We start from the raw sequence: 21,502 nt of genomic DNA, 5'->3' as shown, positions 1-21,502 counted from the left end.
GGAATATGATCACATGGAAGGTCTGGAGTGCCTTTCTTTAGGTGATGTCTGTACAGGCTCAGTGGAGCAGTGGTCTGAGCTACAGTTAACAAGCAAGATCAAGCAGTGTTACATTAGATTTATGTGGGGATTGCTACAGTAATCTGGAAACCAAATCTGCACAAGCATCAGTCTCGCGAATTACCCTGTCTGCAGGCCCATTCCTGAGCATTCCTGTCTGAAACTGTATTGCATTATAGACGCACAGTCCTCCAGTTTAACTGTTGGCTACACGTTTGTGCTTATGGATTGGGAAACGAAAAATGTACGCTATTACTATAAACCGTCCACCCTACATATGAAATCATTACCCTTCTATAGAGTTCTCAGCACATGTTCTTCACACCGCCCGTCACGTGCTTGGTTGAGTTGGCTAAATTGAATTGTCCATACCACAGTGCAGAGAGCTGGTGTCTTTCTACCATTTGGGTAACCAACACTGTTCAAGGAAGTCGAGCATGACAGTACAACAGTTCATAGCTGGCTGATGTTAGCAGATATGAGTTTTTCTTTTCTAATTTTTAAGGCCAGACAGAGTGGGCTCACCCCTCCTCAGATCCCTTATGTGCACTTAGAATGGAATGAACCTTTTTAGTATTTTGGGAATGTGCATATCTGGATAAGTTTGGCAGACTATTCCTTCTGCTTTTCCCTCATGCTAAGCAAGGATTCTCATTGCTCTTGTCCAGTAGTCTTGCTGAATGAAAACTCAGTTCTTTGTCTCTTGTAGCAGCAGAAATGGTTCTGGATAGCTGCTCTCATTTATGGCTAAAGTTACTAATTACCAGTTTATTTGTCTGCCTCCTTTATCCAAAGTCACTTATATGAACACAGCTGTGTATTCTGCTGGAGCAGTTTGACGGATTTGTTGTTTGTTGTTGAAGTTTGTTGTTGAAGGCTACAGCAGTGTCTCACCTGGGTTTGAACCCACGACTCTTCAGTTACAACTCCAGAACCTCGACCAATGTTCCGCGCTACTACCGAAAAGATGTTGGCATGCGGGGAGCCTCCAGATGCCCAGTTGTGTCAGGACACTTCTTGGTTTTTTTAACATTTAAAATGTCCTCATTTGGCTCAGCAGGAAGCAAGTCTTTATTGAGACTAACAGGGGAGTATGAGAAATGTGTAAGAACTGGACTTTGTGAGGTTTCTGTTTTTCTAGGTTTCGGTAAAGGTGTTTCTGTACTGGCGTTAACATTCTTGTTGTAACAATGTTTCATTCTTCCCACAAAACGTGGCTTTACGTTACACTTAGCTGTCATATGAAATGGAGGCCATTTGTATGGGTTTTGGCGCGGAGCTTTGAGAAACCGAGTCTCTGCCTGCCTGCCTTGCTCTTTTCAAAGGTATTTTCGTCATAAACTCATTGAAAAAGCTGTGCCGAGCCGAGCTGCGCTGAGACTTCTTGCATCCCTGCAGCAGGGGCTCTCAGAGTGCCAGAGGGGGGCAGTGAGAGTACTGTATGAAATCCGGCTCCTCATGCAGTCACGGCCTTGTTTCACAGCCTTGTTTCTGTCACAGCCTGACTTTATTTTAGTGGTCTTGGAGAAATTCAGAGGGCCTATCGCCTCTGTTGACCAGGGAAGGGGGGGGGGGGGTGTTAGGGTCCATTCTTGACTAGTTAAAAATCAATAAATTGTTTTGCCAAAAATGTATTTAGGCAGGGAGTTGGGGAAAAAGGTCAGCAGTTACATGCCTGCAGCGTGTGCTTCTCAGATTAAAGCTGCTCATCAGATGGAAAGTGTTTAACCAGGGATAGATGTGTAATCTAGTTGTGCCTTGAACCTTTGCCCAGTGACAATATTGTCTTGGTTTTTGTAGCCATTGTTCTAGTGTCTTCGATGTCAAGGCAGTGATTGACAGTTTATGCTGCGCTTGACTGAGAATTTAGTCTTTCATTCCCAAGAAATGCAAAGAGTCTGTTCCTGCCCCCCTTCTGTTTTTCTTTCATGGTCTGTCCTTTTCTTTGCAGCAGGTTGTTGGAGACCCTCAAACAGACCTTGAGGTAACGAAGTGGGGTGGGATGGGAGACGATGTGTCATAAAACATTTATTAGCATCTGTACAAAAGCTGTGATTTTCATTAAGAGGCGATGCATGCACCATGCTTCGCCTTCACAGCTGCAAAGCTCCCCGTTTGCGAACAGCGCTAATAAACGTAAGATAAGATTTATTTTGTTCCTCTAAGGACAGCTGTTACGAAGCCCGATTGAAATGAGAAAGTAAAGTCTTCAGTTGCGTCCCATACACTCAACTGTTCTTTCAGTACCCAAGACAGGACTGATGTCTGTATCTCGCTTTGATAACATGCTGTTAATAACTGCACTTGTTTGTTGACATACTTTACTGCTCACAAGAAGTTAATGTAATGGTCATGTTAACTAAGCACAAAGAGTTCATCTGCTTGTCTTTTTAGTAGAAGTTATTTTCGCGAACTTGTGGCTTTTTTTATCCTGTTTAGAGGACTTGCTAACCATTTTGCAGTTCGCCAGTGAAGACGAGCTTTAGATGGAACATCTTAGCTTTAGATGAGGTTTTTGAAGTACCGCTTGAGTCATTTCAGTTTAATAGGACTTTGCTACAATATTAGTATAACATAAAATGAAGAAAAAGCTTACAATACATTAAATAGTGTTGCATTGTCTCAGTGGTGTTCCACTGTACATCTGGTCCAAGCCTGCCTGGTACATCTCGGATGTCTATGCACTTCTCTATGTGAGCTTTAGGTGTCATTGTCCTCGGTGAGCTTGGAGAATTACTTCAAGAGAGCTGCTGGCACAGAGTGACAATTTGCATCTTTCTAGAAATATACGTGGTCATGAATTGTATTGGATTGGGCCGCTTTGGGTTTCAGCTTAGACCTGTAATTGTTTCTTTCACTTTTCAATTGTTACTTTCAGTCAAACCTTTTCGTTTAGGATTGAATATTCCTGCCATTATTGAGCCTGCTCTTCTCTGTCAGACCAAGACTAATCCAGAAATGTAGAGATTTCAGGTTTACTGTCCGCCATGAGGCTGGGATCCAAGGATCCCCATTGTTCGAGTCATCAGATAGGGCTCGCAGTTCAAGACCTGCCAGACAGAGAGGCCCTAAAGACTGCCAGGTCCTTCTTCCCGTTTTGTTCCAAGAAATCTTAGTTCTCCTGCTGTTCTTTTTTCCACCACCAATAAAATGCTTGAACAAGCTTAAAAGTATGTGTTACCTCGCTGTTTTTGCAGGTTTGAGTTTGTCTCTTTTTCTTGCTGTTGACACTGCCTATGTGACTGAGTAAGTAGCTAAAATGAGACCTACTACCGATTTCTTGGACCTTTATTAAAATCTAGTTCTCTGCTCTTTGTCTGTGTAACTGACTCCCCCAAAACTAGTCTTGTTCCTGTAAGCTGAAAAGACTTCTGCTGTCACACCTGAACCTCTTTGTATTAACCATTGCCATCCTATTTTAAGTTTACTTTTACTTACAGAAACATACCCCAGGTGTTCCACAAGGGTCTGTGATGGGTCCTTTCTTATTGGTGCCTCTCGGTCAGTTCATTTGCCATCATGGACTCGCATTTCACTGCTGTGCCAAAAACACTGCACTTTATTTGTAGACCAAATCCAGTACTACACAAGAGGGCATCTTTATTCCACCTGTGTCACTACTTGGTTACTACCCTTGCTCAACCTGCTTGATGCTGAAATAGCGGTATTTAATTAGGAATAGAGTACTTTAAGACCTTCATTTCTAAATAGGTTTCTATGCTTGCAGAATTATGTGATCCAGGCACTATCCTATCGTCTGTAAACTATACTGGCTCCCAGTGGATTCTAAGGTTCTTGTAACTGAAGGGCCTTAAAGCCACATTGTCTTCAGGACTTTTTGCATGCGTGTACTCCATCTCTTTACCCAGAACTACTATTCTACTGATTCTGGTCTTAATTCTGTTGAACAGGCTTCTCATAGCAGCCCTCTCATGTACAGCACCACACGTGTGGGACTCTTGTCTATATCCATGAAAGCGCCTGTGATTGTGGACAGAGTTTAGTTGTTAATTGTTCTTACTCTTGATTTCATTGTGTTGCGTAACTGGACTTTGGTTTGCTCTTGTTGTGTATTGTGTTTGCATACACAACAAGTTTTTAAGTTCTTGAAAATCTCTCATGATTCAATATGTATTATTTGAAGTATGTTGTTCTGCTTCCACAGTTATCAATTAGATTTTGTGAGATATTCTAATCAATTGTAAAAAAAAAAACCGCAGGCTATTGGGAAACAATACTGTGTTCATCAGGTTTACAATTTTCATGAGATAGTGTATAGCTGTCTTAAATTAGTATGGTGTGTGCTTTAAATACAATGTAGGCAACTTTCTTTAGGCTTTAAAACATTTGAGAAGTTTGTTTCATTTGCTTTTGGATTAGCAAACAGCTCTGTTACTGTCGTGAACCGGGTCTGGCCCTCTTCTTTCGGAATGTCACTGTCTGTTTTGTTTTGTTTTTTTTTGCCCTCCCTGGAGATTTTTTTTTGTCAAAACTGAGAACGTTTTGTTGCCAGTGGCTTCTTGGCAGACTGAATAGCAGGAAGTATTCCCACCAACAATAGGTGAGATGGTGACTCAGCTCGGCGGAGACGCAGGTCGAGGCGGGCGGGTGGAGATCTGTGCTCAGGCACAGCACTGTAGACTGTCAGGTGATGCATGTATACAGGCACGGGATCAGAACGTGTTCCCTTGAGGGAATGCTACTGTATGTGCATCTGAAAGTGTACCTCTGGGCAGGGCTGGAATTCAGGTTGTGGCTTTTAACAGAGTGGGCTGTGGTCACTGAGGTGACTGTTCCATTAGGCAAACCTTCCCATCATGCCTTCAGACACAGGGGTTTAGAACATCATCCATTTATTTGGTACACAAAGCAGTTTCAGCATGTGATACTAGCGGATTGCACCAAGACATGCAAATGTGCAGTCACACTGTGGGCACTCAGTCAACAGCTTAGAGTGCTGCCCGGGCAAAGTTATTTTTATATTTTCTGTCACGGAAACTTGTCACGTAACCAGTATATGCCTAATCATAATGATTGCCGGCTCCTCTTCAAAACTGAGTAGTCAGAATTTAACAATATTACACCCGGATCAAAGCGTAAAAAAGTTTCCTCACTTAAAATGTCAAGATCATATCCAGTATTCACTAAGTCATGACAGATCCCTTTCCTGATTTCTTATCATCTAGCGACTGCAACTTCTTATAACAATGGACAGTCCAAGGCTTTGAAGGAGATGTTGTCTCATCCTGTTGAATATTTTCTAAAGGCTCAGAATCTGTAACTTGTTATACAGTAGTTCACATAAGCTACGATACTTGTAAGAAAATGTTTTTCTTTCAAATTCACTATGACTTGCTATGGTGATGTGCTCTTAACTTCAAAGCTCGACTGTGATGAACTGTTGTCTGGAGGTACTGAATGTTAGTTTTCTTTTTTGATGTGGTTACTTTTGTATCTCATTTTGTCCAGGCTAGAGACGTGATGACTAACATTTCGTGTGCCCTCCACCATTATTGAGTATCCTACTGGGCTGGTTGATGATTGAAGTATGCACTTTTCACCTGCTTGTGTGGCAGGTAAATCGTACAGCGCTGTAAGGGAACAGGCAGTACACCTTCTGCTAGTTTATGAATCGGCATTTTCACAGAAGGGAGAGGAAAAAGAAATGTGAACAATGGCTACAGATTGTATAAGAGATCTTTTTGTCATAAAAGAAAATGCAATTTATTGAAAATGTATTGAAATTTATAGAAAAAATGAAAATATCAAGCGGCTTAGAAACTGGTTTTCAGGTTCAGGCACAAAGAGAAGTCTAAGTATGTTTTGGTTACTGAGGATACATCCATAATGCTTGCTTCATGAGCCTCAATGAGCAGCAGAGGCAAAAGATGCTGCCCAGGGCCTGTATTTCACAAGATACTGACATAACTGCAGCTCAGTCCCATTCTGCTTTGCTGGCCAGATCGCCAGCAATATTCTTTTGCAAAACCAAAAACGGGTTATTGTCCTTATCAGAGAAAATGATGAAAATCGTGGTTTTGGATCCTAAAATTAGCAATGCATTGCTTCTTCTGAAGGGTTTCTTCTCTGTGTGACAGGGCTTGCTAATATTTTGTCCAATGGCTGTTGTGTGTACAGATATTAGACATATCAACACACGATACGTATAAGATTATACAGAACAATGAGTGCTCAGGTTTTGCTTAAAATAAGCACTGCTGAAGCCTACTGCTTGAACTGCAGAAACAATGATGCCAAAACACCCTCCTCCTTTTCTTCTTGTTGACAAATGACCACCTTCCCAGACACAGTCATGACAGTGGTCAAGAAATAATTGTGAAATTCTGACAAAGGTCAGCACAAGGGATTCAACTAGCCTAGGAGGGAAAGGTTAGGTTTTGTGTGGTACTGGACCTCAGCATTTTAAGGTTTGCTGGATCCCAATTAAACACCAGATCGGTCTCGTTTACACTCATCCAGGCGCTGCTGTAAAGAGACAGGGGTACAAATATTTGGTGTCGAGGATTTTTTCTCCAGTATGGCAAGTAGACTCTGCATGCTACTACAAGCCTTAATTATGAACAGTGGTTAAAGTGTTATCTGGGCACATAATTCGGCTTAAAGCTGATTAAATGAACACATCCCAGTTATACGATGTGTTATTTTGAAATGAAAGACAGCTACTGTACTTAAAAAAAAAGAGAGAGAGAAGAAAACCTGGGAATTAATTAGAAGGGGACTTCATTTCCAGCCACTAGGACAGCAGAAAGAAATGAAATACCCTGCAACAGCTTTGTCCGGGTTTAATGACTGTTTGGAAGCTAAGCCGAGCCGCTCCACCCTGTAGTAAACAAACATACACACAAGGGCTTCCTGGCTTTTTTTCTCCCTCTTAAGAAGTAAAAAATAAAGAGCGCAGCAGTGAATCATTTTGCAGTCGTGCCTCGCAGCAGAGTCTGTAACGAGCCCAGCAGTCTGGCCTGAAGGATACGGTCATGGTGAAGAGCGGAGCACAAGCACATTTAATAACATGTGTCCCTTTACTTCTCCACCGAGAAGGTTCACATTAGAAGCAATTAGGGGTTGCATCATAAACCACAAGCCTTTGCACTACTTTGTGTTTCTCACAGCTGAGCTTAATTGTTAACCTTTTGCTTGGCACTTTGATTTAGCTTGCTCTCTGTCCTGGGGTGCGGAACCTATAGTGCAGTTACAGAGATGTTGGTGCCATGTTGCTGTGTGCTCAAAATCAAAAGCAGATGCAGGGAAACTAAAATAGTTTGCCGCTGTCAGGAGCTGATGCCTGCATAGCGCTGTATGCGAACTGGAACAATTCTGTCCTGTGGGTATAGGAGATCAGCGGTCATGGTAGAAATGTTAAATATTAAAACTTGTTTTTTTTTTTGAGCAAGTAGGTTGTGACTTAAAAATGAAGCGATGAGTGTGGGATACCCGTGTAATCTAAAGATGACAGCTCTCCATGTTGTGGGAAAAGACAAATATTGAGTGTTTTAGGATTTATCAAGCAAGCCGATCCATGAAGATGTAGGCTGTTAGCTGTTCGGTTGATTTACAACACTTGAGAGGGTCTTTCTAAATAGATGAGCTCCTGTTTGAAAGAAAAATCACATTTGTGGAAACAAAAACAGTAAGGCAATGCGCTAAAAAAAGATATGTTGAACTATGTACATTGCTCACAGTGTTTATGTAAAACTCATCGTAATACCTTTGTATAAAACAGCAGCCTACTGGTTGCTATTGCATAATTTAATGTATCAAATGCTTTGCAGACATAGCAGCCATTGTTGTTGTAAATAAAGTGTTTAAAGAGAGTAATTAAATATAAAAACAAAACAACAACTCCAGTTTCTTAAAGACTTTCTCACAATAGACTGTATTATCCAAACAGAGGAATACACTATTTTAAAGTAATAATAGTAGTAAAGGGGTTTTATCTCTAGTGGAATTGCATCAAGTCCAAGATACTTTGTGTCAAAGATTTATCTTGGGAGTTTTTATGGGGGGAAAAGCCTCCTACAGCTCTAAATGAGCTTCAGACAGCTAAACAGAAACCTCTATTGCTAGATGATTCGCAAGACTTGTCAGTCTTGGCAGAACAGCACATATAACGAGATACAAGGTGCAGATGTGGATCACTTTGCCCAGACTCTCTTGTGTATCATTCAAGCAAGATTGGTATTTTTTGAAGGGGTCACTTGACAATTTGACCTCATTTGACCGTGTGTAAGGCACACAGCACCTTGTCCAGACAGCAGTGAATTCTGCTACACCCAAATGCCAGCATTCCTTTGCAGGAACATTCAGCACTACTGGGTGTCGCGTAGATTAGTTCACCCAGACGAACCCTGTTAAAGCAAGAAGGGGGTCGTCTTATGTGCAGGAAACCAGTCGCCACAATCCCATTGTGGGGAGTCTGACTGCCTACTCGGAAAGTCAGGAGGTAAAGATAGAACTAGTATATTCTTTTTAACTAAAAGGCTTATGCTGTTTCCTCAATGAGTCGGTCTTCATTAAACAGACTTAAACAGCCAAATCATTGTGGTGTGTTTACGAAACCACCATGGAAACCATTCCTCATCCTGCCTGGGACTTGTCAGTGGTGGGTCCTGTGGAAATGTAATAAATTTGCTTTAAGCACATCTTTTTAAAATAAGAAGTCACAAGCCACTTATTCTTTTTACTACGTCGTACCTCCTTCCGAATGGGCCACAAGAGGGGGGCCCTTTTACTAAAACCCAGAGCTCCTGCAGCTGGTTTCCCTCATTTTGAGATTGGAGTATTTTGTTTCTGGGAGGGTGAGTGAGCTACTGAGGTCTGCAAGAGGAATGGAGCACAGGCCTCAAACAGACCATTTCAGGCTAGGCCTGTTAGCAAAACTGTGGTTTTTAATGATCTCATTATAGGCATTTAGAGTGTTTATGTGTAATGAGATTTGGTTTAAACTGGGGGATATTTGAATTGAAGCCCGATGGAGAGCAGTTGGTCCAACAAGTGAATCTGCTGGCGTTTGTTGCCAAAGGCGTCAATCCAGCTGCAGGGGGAAGCCGGGTTTTCCTGGTGTTGGACTGATGGGCAGAGACTTTCCTGTACTGGTTCTCTGTTGGGTTTATGGTTGGATACCCTCTCATTTCACTCCTCTGCTCTCTGTGTCACCGCATGGCTGACTTAATAGTTAGAGCTGGCTCCGCTGTGCTGTGTATGATCTGTGAGAAGTGCACAGCGTGCACCTGCACTGTGGGAGGACAGATCACTTCTCTGGTATGGAGCTGCGCAGTGCTGATACACAAGAGTTCTTGGCCATCGTGGCCCTTGCAGAGATTTCAGTAGTACCTGTGTACTTCTCTGCAGACAGATGCAGCTTTTCTTTTACTTTATAAGCCCTAAACACAATTGTGCATTTAAATGCAAATGGAGATCAACTCTCCATTTTTATCAATCTACTGTAACTTTAATATGCGCAGACACAAATATAATATATGCACCTGTTGATTTTTTTTTAAATCCATTCATTGGCTTAGATTCATTCAGGGGCTGAAATTGGTTCTTCAGACCCATTAAAAGAAAAGGGATGGTGGTGGTGAATTGCTAGGCAGTAGTTGCAGATGCTTTTTAATTTTAGAAGCTAATGTACTTTTCAAGCTTAACTGCATTTCCTACACACCTGTTTCCCCAGACTGAAAGGGCCATCGGTCCCTGGATTGTTTCTGTGGGTCTTGGCATACATGTTATTGAATACAAATAAAAAAGATTCCATTGTAACTTGAGTTTACATACACTATGCAAAAAAAAATTTAAAAAGAGCCTTTCATATAATTGGTACAAGAAACTGCAGCCATAACGTCTGGCAAGCAGTTCTGTTTCTTACTGTTTATATTCCGTGTGATATTCTCTGCTGTTCATTTCTATATTGTCTTGCGTTCAGGCCGATACAGGTGGGGTGAGAAAAGACAATGGACTCATACAGCTCTCGGAAGCCCATTACTAAACCAGTGTGAGTTATCATTGTTACACTTTTGAGCCTGACAACCCCACTCCCCTACAGTGAACCAGTCAACAAAAAGTTTTGATGTTAACATGACAAAAAAAAACACACAGAATCACAGAAAAACAATGAGCAGCAAGTAAACTCTGTAGAAGGGAACTGTGGGTGAAATGAGCTGTCTCCACAGGATTAAGAACCAGAGCTTTGTAACAATCAACTGTGTTTGTGTTCCTTTGTCATGAAAAGCACTGTGTGTAGTCGAAAATGAAGTCTGAGTCATGCTCTATATAATTAGTGCACATCCCATTGTCTTAACATTGTTCTCCAAACTCAAATGCATCACTAATCTAAGTTAAAGTCACAGAGGTTGTTTAAGGACATAATCTGTACTTGTATGCCATGCTTCTGATGCTCTTGAAACCTGCTGGATGTCAGCCCTCAGTTTATCTCTCATTCACTGAGATGTTTTGGAACAGTGCTTTGAAAGAGAAATAGTCGGGGCCTATATTTATAGGTATGACTTGGTAAAATGATGTCTTAAGACATGCTTGACTCGAAAGCTTAAGCTTAGCAATTAGGCTACCCTTAATATAATTTTTTTTTCTTGAGCGGCATGCTGCGTATTTTCATTACAATAACTGATAACAAACGTTTAATTCTTGATGTAAAAAAAATAGCCCAGTTTGTTTTATTTTTTTTTCTGTGGTGCTGTCGTGTAAGGCTGAAAGGGCTGTTGTGTGGTTTCTGTATTTAACTAATTATATAAATTCAATAAAATAGTTAAATATAGAGATGTTTTTCTCCACGACAGAAAAGAATGGCCGCACATATCTACTGAAATGAAGGTAGAAATCGAAGGCTGTGGTTAAGGCTGCATTAACCTTTTGTTTTTGTTGTTTCTGAACAGGAATTGCTTTCATGGCGCGTATTTTCTCACATGCTGCTCTAGAGAACCCAAGAGGGAAATGCCCAGACCTTATCACAATCGCATTATGTCAAACAAGTGAACTCGAGCCAGCTCATGCGGCCAAAAACGACACCTGTTTTTCGCCTCCTCCCTGCCAAGTCAGGAGAGGTAATTGTCTGTGCGCGGTGCCCTTCTCGACCTTCCTCGGCCCAGGGAAAGGCGAAATCGCCTCAGTTTGGAAAGAATGGCTTTCCCGCTTGTGCTAAACTTATCAAATATCAGCCTCGACCCCCCCCTCGGAGCCAAACAATAGAAAGTAGGCCTTTCAGTCCAGCAGCGCTGCCAGACGTTTCTGACCCCGGTTGTCACCTCCCTTTCAATTCCATTTCCTAAACTACCCGGCTTCAACAACAGTCCCAGCAGTTAACATGCACAGGGCTCTGTCTTCAGCACCACTCCTCTGCTAATTGATATCTGGACCCTCACCATTCTGCCCTGCTTGTAGAGACATGTTGCTTTCTTCCTGAGATTAACAAGCCGAGCCTGTGATCTGGCCTTGGCACACAGCGGCTTGTGTGTCAGTCCATGTGTGTTAGAGTGCAGACCAAAGCTCGGTGCCCTTTGACCTCCCACAATGGGATTCTCAATGGCAGTAGTACATTGAAAACTAAAAGCGGGTGGGGGTTGGGGGGAGCATGCTAAGCATTTTACACAAAGGGTGGTGGTAGTATGGAACAAGTTATCGAGCCGTGTTGTTGAAGCTGATACCCTGGCTTCATTGAGAAAGCAGCTCAATGAGATTGTTGGAATGTGACTAACAAACTGGTTAAATAGGCCAAAGGCTTCCTCTTGTGTGTTCCCTTTCATATGTTCTTATGGGTATCACAAGCTGAGTTTCTTTTTTTTAAAGAAGCTATATTCACAAAATAATTTGTTGCTGTTTTTGTGTTTAAAATACTTGCACACTGAAGCGGGTTGATCTTGAAATTACACCGGTCAGCTTCTGTCTCCGTTTTCTCTTTGTTTCCTGAATGTTTCCGTGATTAAGCTGCATGAGTTTGCCGATGGCGAATCTGTGGATGTGTGCGAAGGAACGTTGTTGTTTTTTTTCTCACCCCCACTGTTTCTTGTTTGACTGTAGCTATTAGATGTTCTTTAATCTGTCATGTTTTACCTGTGCAGTTTTCCAAATCTCAGTTTTGGAAGGCATTGGTGTGGTGACCAGAACTGTAATGAGTAAGTTCACCGTCAGTTACATACTTAACCAAACCTGCAGAGGTGCTGGAACAAAGCAGGGTGGAGAAAACCTTACCTCCTGCATTCGTTGTGTATGTGGAAAAAGTGGGACAAGCACCTTATCCTTTGCGAAGCACAGTAGCAAAGCTTCTTCTAGTACCTCAAGTGCCTCCAAAAGAGTTTGCTGATTTTGTAAAAGATGTGGAAAAAACAATCTAGTATGTCCGTGCTGAGAATCAAGATTACCTGTTGTCTAACTTAATTCAGACATAAGTACGTTCAGAAAACACTTCTCAATGGAGTCTGATACAACTTGTATTTATATGAATCTTTTTTTTCTAATAACTGACACTCAACATATTTGCATTTTTGATTTATATATTTGGTTTGACTTTTATTGATCATATAACAGAATGCTGTTTGACAAACTTTTTCTGCTATTAACAGATTGCCAAGATGAACTTGCTTTGCATTTCTGGCACCAAGATCCAAAACATCTTGTTCCCAAAATTGCCTAAAAGACTTTCCCGCGTCTCTAACTTTAGGGTTTAGCTTAACTGTTTGCTGAATAAGTGCACAGGTACCCCAGTTCCTGAAATTCTGCTTTCCAGTGTTTCTTATGGACGGTCCATCATACAGAATTGGAAACATCCACTTGTCTGTTTTTTAGGAGTTTTTTTTAGGAGTTGAGCTCAAACATGATTGCTCCATTCTATAGGCGATTCCTAGTGCAGCAGCAGTTTCTTCCGGTTGATTGATTGTATGTTGGTAGCAAGTGGAAAAATTGCAGATAAGAGATTGTGCAAAAAAAACAGACTCCCAGTTTGATTTATGTATGACATGGTCTAATTCACAAACGATCACAACTGATCAGGCATGGATGTAAAAAAAAATGTATGTGGAAGTGTAATTCTTTGTGGTTCGTCTTCTTCATTCATGGCCAACAGGAAGGGCCAGCTGGTGAAAAGCCCATATCTCTCCTGGGGTTATTAAAATTATTGGTAAGGCAATTTCATTGTGTAGAACCAAACTATCTGAGCAGAAGTCATAGGCGAACCTTGATTGGCAAGCTGCACACCACATCGGTTCATCGGGATGTGAGAGACAAGACTGAGAAGGTTTTTAGGAACGGAACCCTTTGCCATTGAGAACTGCCAAGCGATACTGCTCTGCTGCCTGATCTCCAAGTGCCTTTGGTGTGCTGAAGTTGTTGTTTTCTTTTCCCTTTCAGGGTCTCAGAGGCAGAAATGGCAGAGTGGCACAGCACCACCTCCTGCCAGTGGAGAACGACCACAACTTCCGGCTCTGGATCCACATTTTGCTGCGGCGTTTGTTACAGATCTTAATGAGGCGGAGATGAATTGATGTCTTCCACACTTGAGACTAAAGAAACCCAGCATGTGTAGCAATTCAGAGAGGCTCTTTCTACAGACTTGATAAATGATGTAGAAAAATATTTTTAAATTCATTAAGTATTGAGTGGACCTTTTTGGACAAACTGGACAAACTCTTAGGCTGCGTCTGAACTTCACAGGGAGAGGCATTGGAGATTCTCCCAGTGCAGGATCTGTTTTGGAACAAAACCAAAAGGAATGTTGGAATGTTTTTTTTTTTAAATGGACCTCAGCTCATGGTCTGGGAAGCCTAGCTACCTAAAATTATGACTTGATGGGCTTTGAAATCGAATGCAAGGTAAATAGTGTACAGTGTGTATAACCTAATGGCAGCAGTTTGCCAAGCCCTGCAGGGTTTCCACTGCTCTTTACTGCTTAACTGTTAAACAATTGTTGGCAACAAAAACAACGCCTGATGCCTCACTGATCGAGTCGTTACTTACGTCTGGCATCTTGGAAGAGAGTGGGAACACAGATGAGTGGGGGAAAAACCACGAATCCAGCTGGCCCTCAGGTCGAGGCTGTCGGGAGTCTTTTCCAGCACAAGGACGTTAAGCGCAGAAGAGGACTGGAATTCCTGCTCGGGTGCGGACAGCTTGGACCATCACTGCATGGACATTGCTTGTATATAGTGTACTTTTTCCTCTTTCAGTCTCTATTTATTTTCCATTCTATTTAATTTTTTGTCTGCCTTTGTACTCTAAAGTTTTTTTTAAAATTGGAAATTAATCAGCAATTAGACACATCTGGTGTTGGTATACTTACTGCTCTCCATTAATATAGTGCCTTTAATTGGAAGCTTGTACAGGTGGAACAGCAGCCACAGAGACCACTAGATATACTCTCTACACTCTACAGCATTAATGACTCATTCTTGTCATTTCGAATAACATGATGTGTTTGCTGCAAATGGGAAAAGCCAACATTTTCCCACAATCTTCTAAAAACCAATGGCTTAGATGTTGTCAGATCTGCTTAATTCCTCAAGACTGCAGTTTCCAGGATGCCTTTCTTAGTGGAGTAGGGGATGTTTAGGGGAAGGAAGACATTCTTTAAATCCTTGTGATGGTGGTCTCTACACCATCTTTGATCTCTAAACATAAAATTCATTTCGCTGCAGTTGAGACCGATCAGCTGTTAAGAAGATACAAGTCACAGGCTATCTTTTCACAGAGCCAGTTGTCCAGATGGCTAACCATCAAGTTCCTCCTTTTACAGTACATTCTTTTCAAACCACGGGTTGTGCGGACCACTTTACACCTCGCTCTTCAACGAGCTGCAACATGATAGCTCAGGTACATCCCCCATCTCCTTAATTAACTCTTTCTTTCACATCTGATGTTTAAATATTACTTCAAAAAGTAATAAGAGGTAAATCTTTTGAAATATGTTTTTTTTACAAATTTCACAGCCTAATACTTAACCCGTTTTAACCTTAACCTAATGCTTAACCCATGTTTACACTATTCACATCCATACAGAAGAGCTAGGCAGGAGCACTGCCTAAATACTTGTAGACACTATTACACACATCTCCATTTCTGTATTCCAAGTGACCTTTCAGCTAACTGCAGATGTATTTAAATATGTATATACTGTATGTAATATATACATAGACTTAAATGTGTAGGAAGTCAAGAAAATTAGTCTAATCTAAGTCCAGTCTCTGTCCAAATCTCAGTATCTCCACAATTTTAATTTTGTTTCTTGTGTTCTTTTTCGATCTTCACAAACAAAAACAAAACGCAAGAATAAGCCATCTTCAATAAGAACATGTCATTAGCCAGTGAGACTAGGTAAATGGCTGCTTTGGATCAGTTTATTAATCTAACTATGTATTTCAATAGTTTTTAAAAATATAAATTGCAATGGAGTGGTTTAAAAGATCCACTGTGATTCATATTGGTAAATCCTAAAAGTGATCCTGTTTTCTCCTCATGAATTTCTAGATGTTAGTTACAATGGTTTTGTAATTCACCGTATTGCATGCTGTATATTTCAGGACTGTGTCATATCAGTACAGAAACAAGGTTCCAGCAGTTTTGATTACTACTGTAGTGTTACACAGAGCAGGGGTGTTTTCCCCATTTTTCTGTAGTAGTTCCTTGGTATGTCAAAATAGTGATTCACCAGCTAACTACCTCTTTAAAAGCTCCTCCCCCACACTGAATTAACCAGATGCTACAGAAGTTCCTCCTTCTGACATTTCAGTGCCGCTAGCGTACAGTGTACAGTCCAGACTAGTCTTTCCTTATCGTTTGCACGAGGTGAGATGAAGGAGATGTTTAAGTAAAGCATGCTCTCTCCTGGATGCTTCACAGATTTCTTCCAGAAAGACGGGGCTCACACCAGGCTGCTAATCTGGAGACGCTGGAGTAGGAGGTACTTTTGGCAGACCTCTATACCAGGAAAAACCGAAACTGTTCCAGTCACTGTCAGTTTGGGAAGAGGGGTTTTCTAGTTTGGTCTTTGTATCAGTATTAGAAATCTTGCAGGTTTCACTTATTATCTTTTTTTAAAAAATGTATTAGGATAAAAGTAAACCTCTTTGAAATTTGCTTATCATAATATTCCTATAACGAAAGAGGCTGGCCTGTATTATGATGAATTGGAAGATGTTTGCATCTTACTACTTCTAATAAAAGATTGGCTCAGTTTTCAGATTTCACTCAGTTGTCAAAACACTGTTAAACTCATTTTGAGAGTGTGCTTTTGGTAAACCACATTCATTTTATTTTAATTAGCAGATGTGTAAAGCCATTTTCAATTGAAGCACTTGATAATTCATGTTTAAAATCTAAGTGAGGTCACAATTGCAAATCATAGTTGAAGTGGGTTACTCTAAGGGTACAGAATTGATTCCGATATTCAGCATTTCTTAAGGAATGGCAGAGTACAAGGTTAATCATCCAATAAGAACCCAAAATTGATTTCTAATTCAATTGTACTGTTGTAATATCCAGTTTGTGTAACGTTCCCGAGAGGTTGTGGAATGACTTACAGATCTTAATCCATATTTAACAGCAAAACTGGCACATCTGAGTGGATATCAAGAAACCAGGGCCCTAATATGTAGGTAATGACATTTAAGGTACTTTGAATTAGGTGTCCACAAAGCCTTCAGGCAGCATCTGCTGTAATGTTGAGTTAGTCAGCCAGGCTGTAAAGAGGACTTGTCAAGAGGATCCCCGTCAGTCTCCAGTCCCAGTCTGCTGGGTGTATGTTGTGAGCAGAGAGGTGCTGCATCAGGCAGCTGTTCCAAAAACATGCACTTCCGTTCCCTCGCTCCAGGGAGCTCGTGCTGTGAATGGAGAGCAGTGGGTGTATAAAAATACTTGATAACAATTGAAGGCAACAGCTGAAATACTGTTTTTATAGTTTTTCTGCGGGCATTCCAAAACCTAAACATGGAAAGACAAATAGTGCCTTCATTGTTACTAATTATAACCTCAGTTTCAGAAGAACTTTCTCCTGAACCCTGTCTAGCAATACAGAGACATGGACATATCCCTTTTCAAAGAATGACGAGCACAAAGTGTTTGTGGCAATTCATTATAATGTTCATTATTATGTTCATTAATAATATGAGATGTGACATTTTTCCTGACAATGAATTGTGAAGTTTCCAGATGAGAGTAAAGGGTTAAAATCAGGTCAAATGAACATGTTGAGTTTATATGGGGTTTCAGAAAGCCTGCCACAAAGGAAGGAGCTGTGATGTTTAGCCCAGCAGTTTCTGAATATAATGTGATATTTTCCAGCTTTAATGTAAAGTGCTGTATTTATACAGCTCCCAGAGGTAGATAAATGGTAATGCTAGGAATGTGTCTGCTGAAAAGGAAAAAAAAAGAGCCTTCGTCATAATGTCAGGGTTCAATCTCAGAAAAGAGTTACCTGGTGGGTGAATCTCTCAGGTGGGGGCAAGGATGGTTGGTTTGAGACTGCTGCAAAACTTTGTCAAAAAAAATGCAACACTTAAGAAACCGGTGCTTCAAGTCCCACTGGTAACCCTGCTGCTTTTTTAATAAAAATATTTGAGTAATTCAGTATCCAGAGGTTCATTTACCTCTAGTGCTCCCGTGGTAGTGTTAAAACAACAAACTGAAACCTGTAAACCAAAACACCCTCAGCTGAGTGTGGATTTGCTCTTTATTTTATCGCCAGTGGCGTTTCTCTTTCAGTTTCCCCTCTAAAGTGTTGATATTTTTTCTGGTGCCCCGTATGATGGAACAGTCTTCTGAAAGAAGAAGTGGGGGTGGGGTTGTTCATTAAAGATGAAAGAGGGTTACAGATGGGTTTTTCTGTTTTGTTTTTCCCCTCAAACTGCGTGCAGTTCGCGACCAGTCGACAGTGGCACAAACTGCTCCAGCGGCGAGAGGAATTGAAAGCTCAGACTTGCTGGAAATAACACGTCTTCACATGTGACTTGAGCTCTTCTCCTTTCACTGACTTTGCATCCAAAGACAATGTGGTCACTAATATTTTGGGAATTTATTTCTTAAGATATTAATTAAACCTTTAACAGTTGTGGTCATGGAATATTTGTAGTTTGATGTGTCAGTATGCTGTTTCCTCCTTTGGAAAATTTGACTTGGATGATACAGTTCTTTCAAGATTTGAGAATGGTATTGTAGTTTCCAAAGACAACGTTACAGAACCCTGCAAATGCACTAACGACTTTATCATTGATACCATTTTGTCAATAATTATTGCACTGAATGTGTATTTGCTGATTTTTTCCTCTCTATAGGACCCAGTACAGATGTAGCAACATTTTTTTACCTTTTTTGTTTGCACTGATTCTAGCGTTTCCTCTGAAACGTTGCATTTTTTAAAAATGTGCAATACTGCTGTACATATCTGCATTCTTTTTATGTACTTTTTATGTCTGTTTTTACTGTCAATTGTAATAAAATGACTCAATGCTTCAAGGACCAAATGTGTTTTATTATCAGTCACACAACTTTGATTTATTCACTAACACACAGTCCCCTTCGCAGTAAGGAACATATTTTGAGGTAAACCATTTTGTTACCATTGTCTTTGCAAAGAAGATTTATTATTCAGTCTGATGTGCATGTCATTCATTGCTTGAAACTTTTTTAGCATGTCCGTCTGCCATTCCTACAGTATAATATTGCATGGCTTTGACTTCATATGTTAAGATACCACATATCTTAAATTCCACATGGCCTTATGGTTACTGCAAAATGAGCACAGTTAACGGAATAACTGCAGGGGTAGATTCTCCACCCATACTCACTTTTTAAAATTGATGGGACAAACCCTTCACACGTACAGTATGGCTGTAGATATACTGTGAGAACATTTGTCAAAGGGATTTCCCCACAGGTGCTCAACAGAGTCGAAGTCCGTTCCAGTCAACGAGTGATAAATCCACCTTTTTTAAAAAAAATAAAAGTGATGTATGGATCTCACCTTGCTATGGCTGCTTGAGTTTTGTTTTTCTCCCTCCTCAGAAATGCCCCGTGAATTCATTATTTTCTGGCAGGCTTGACGCAGAACCCTTATCTTCAGAGCGCCACACTCCTCCTCGGCCCATTGAGCGAACAACCAGCAGAGCTGGACTGAAAACAGACACCGCGGCCCTCCAGGACGAGGACTGTGCGCTGATTCAGAGGTAAAACACCAGACCTAACGACAACGGCAGCAATGTAGAGTTCAAATGTTTGCATGGAACGCCGAAAATTAAAACAGGCTAATTATAGTTTCAGAGGTACGAACAGTATGGCTGCTTTCGTTAATGTGGAAGCCAGATAAGCAGACCTGACACTTCTTGGCAGGGATGTGCAGTGTGATGCAGCTTGGTGGACGTATGCAGATCCTTATGCTGTCTCGCCTCAACTTGCTAATTCAGAATTATTTCTGACTAAACAGCTCTTAGCAGATGATCAATTGATGATGAACAGACACAGGTGGGAGTGACACTGTCTGATTAATCCCATCGTGAGTTACTATCTTTCCTTCTGCTGCAGTCCGTCAGGTTATGCTACAGCAGGTACGCTTGATGAGGCTGGTCCTGAACATCAATAAATTAGCACTGGGTTTGTTCATACCAGTTACCAATCTCCTCTAACTTTTTAAGAGCTGAAAAATGTAAAGCCTCGAGCTGCCATTTGAAATAAATTAGCCTGTGATTAGGAAGTGGGCTGTAGCCGAAACCAGAAGACAGAGGGGTTGTGCTGTACAGGGGTATTTTTTAAACCAAGGCCCTGAGTCCTGGGGAAAAAAAAAACTCTAAGCATGCAAGCAGATCAGGTACTGGCAGCAATGAGCACTGGTGATTGAGCTCCCGATTGGAAACCAGCAAACACCTGGGTCTTTTAGAACCAAGGCTGAGAACCACTGAGTTAGGTTGACCCACCTTAGGGTTCATTGGATCAATTACCATTTTAATTCCTAGTTTTCCAGATTTAGAGCACCTGCTGCACCATGACCCTATTCGGTCACCACTGCTTTCTTTCACTACCAGCAGGGAGGGGGTGGGCAGTTTGAAGGGTCCAATAAGGGGTTCTACAGGTGTTTCTGATATCTGCTAGTTTGGTTAACCGTCTCAGGGAGAGAAGTCCTTCAGTTGCTACTTGCTCAATATCAGGTGGTGAGTCTTTTTCTTTCATAATGTTTAAGCGTTTGTAATATTTTTGTTGTAATTTATTTGGTCTGAAACCTGATTGACTTGTTACAGTGATTCACAATTTGAGGGCTTATTTTAACTGTAAGTTTCGGCTCTGAGGAGTTCTCCCAGTCTGTCTGTTGAAAGGTGCAACTTGAGGGAAAGTCCTTCAGAATTTCAAGTTGCAAACAATTTCAGTTACAAAAAACTTCCTTTTCACTCTCCTGATCGCAGTGTGTCACAGTGCTATGTGGATTTTCATATCTTTCTTGTGAAAGCAATTAAAGATTTTAATTTAAATGTTTGGGGTTAAAAACCAATCATTCTTACCTTTGGTACCAGAGCTCAAATGGATTCTGTATACCCTTTCATATATTATATATTTCAACATTGTTTTCAATGTTCTGTCCAAAGCCTTCTGGATGTTTTTGACAGCTTTTTTAAATATAATAAAAATACTAAATCTAAAATGCCTGTGATATAGTGAAGAGCTAGTGACATAAGTATTTTCTCTATTAGTGACTAATAAACAACTAAAAAGAGGAAATTCAACTCATTATTTGGATGTCATATTAAGGTTGGAAGAGGATGGACGAATCTAGGGTCTGCTGGTTTTGGAGACTGGAGCTGTCCCAACCTGTTATAATCAATTGGCATGTGCTTTTTGTCTTAGTTAACTGTGTTGAGGAGTTATGCAAGCAGTGCAGAATCCTACAATTATATTATAAATCTCTTTACAAATTTACAAATGCTGGTACCCCAAGCAGTTGACCCTAAATAGTTTCTTTTTAAATGAAATTGTAATTTACTTGTTTCTAAAATTCCCCACCTCCCTCCCAGTAACAGAACTCTTGTGTGTGTGTGAGAGAGAAACTAGCTGTCTTTCATGACCTTATGACTTCTGTTAAAGTTATGTGCAGAAGAGATGTGGAAAGTACTGTGCCTTCCATAACTTGGCACAAACATGTTCAGATAAATATAAATTCCAGGCTCAACTAGTTACTGTTCAGTGCTTATCAGGATGACCTCATTAATACGTAAATACACATAATCCTTTTTGTCCTGAGGTGAGGGTAAATTCCAGTATTAACGGAGTCTCTTTAGATTCTGAACTATCACTTTCAATCTGAAGATTCATCTGCAGAAAACTGTTAATTAATGGAAAGGACTTGGCCTGAAATGTGCAATATAGTCTGAACTCTGGTGTTTTTTTTTTAGAATCACCCTTTGTTGTCCTTTTACACATTTGGGCATGTTGCAGATTTATT

The 21,502-nt window shown here is 40.8% G+C and overlaps 1 protein-coding gene across 5 annotated transcripts in view; it reads left to right on the top strand.

The window, feature by feature from the left end:
- bcl2l11 (BCL2 like 11) overlaps positions 1-18,539 on the top strand; it is a 30,478-nt gene extending 11,939 nt beyond the window's left edge. Inside the window, exons 4-7 of one of the 5 annotated variants that reach the window (XR_011182322.1) lie at positions 10,004-10,072; positions 10,971-11,138; positions 12,153-12,206; positions 13,438-13,517. Coding sequence is in view for 2 of the 5 variants with exons in the window: in XM_015362472.2 (XP_015217958.1) it covers positions 13,438-13,566 (129 nt within the window). In the remaining 3 variants the exon portion in view is untranslated. Of the gene's footprint in view, positions 1-10,003; positions 10,073-10,970; positions 11,139-12,152; positions 12,207-13,437 lie in introns of all 5 variants that reach the window. The other 4 variants (XR_011182323.1, XR_001480279.2, XM_069180003.1 and 1 more) reach the window with 4 other exon arrangements.
- The last annotated feature ends 2,963 nt before the right edge of the window (positions 18,540-21,502 follow it).

The sequence above is a fragment of the Lepisosteus oculatus genome, chromosome 17 (genome assembly GCF_040954835.1).
Source record: "Lepisosteus oculatus isolate fLepOcu1 chromosome 17, fLepOcu1.hap2, whole genome shotgun sequence".
NCBI classification, from domain to species: domain Eukaryota; kingdom Metazoa; phylum Chordata; class Actinopteri; order Semionotiformes; family Lepisosteidae; genus Lepisosteus; species Lepisosteus oculatus.
The sequence above is the reverse complement of the archived record's forward strand: the minus strand, read 5'-3'. Positions and strand labels throughout refer to the sequence as shown.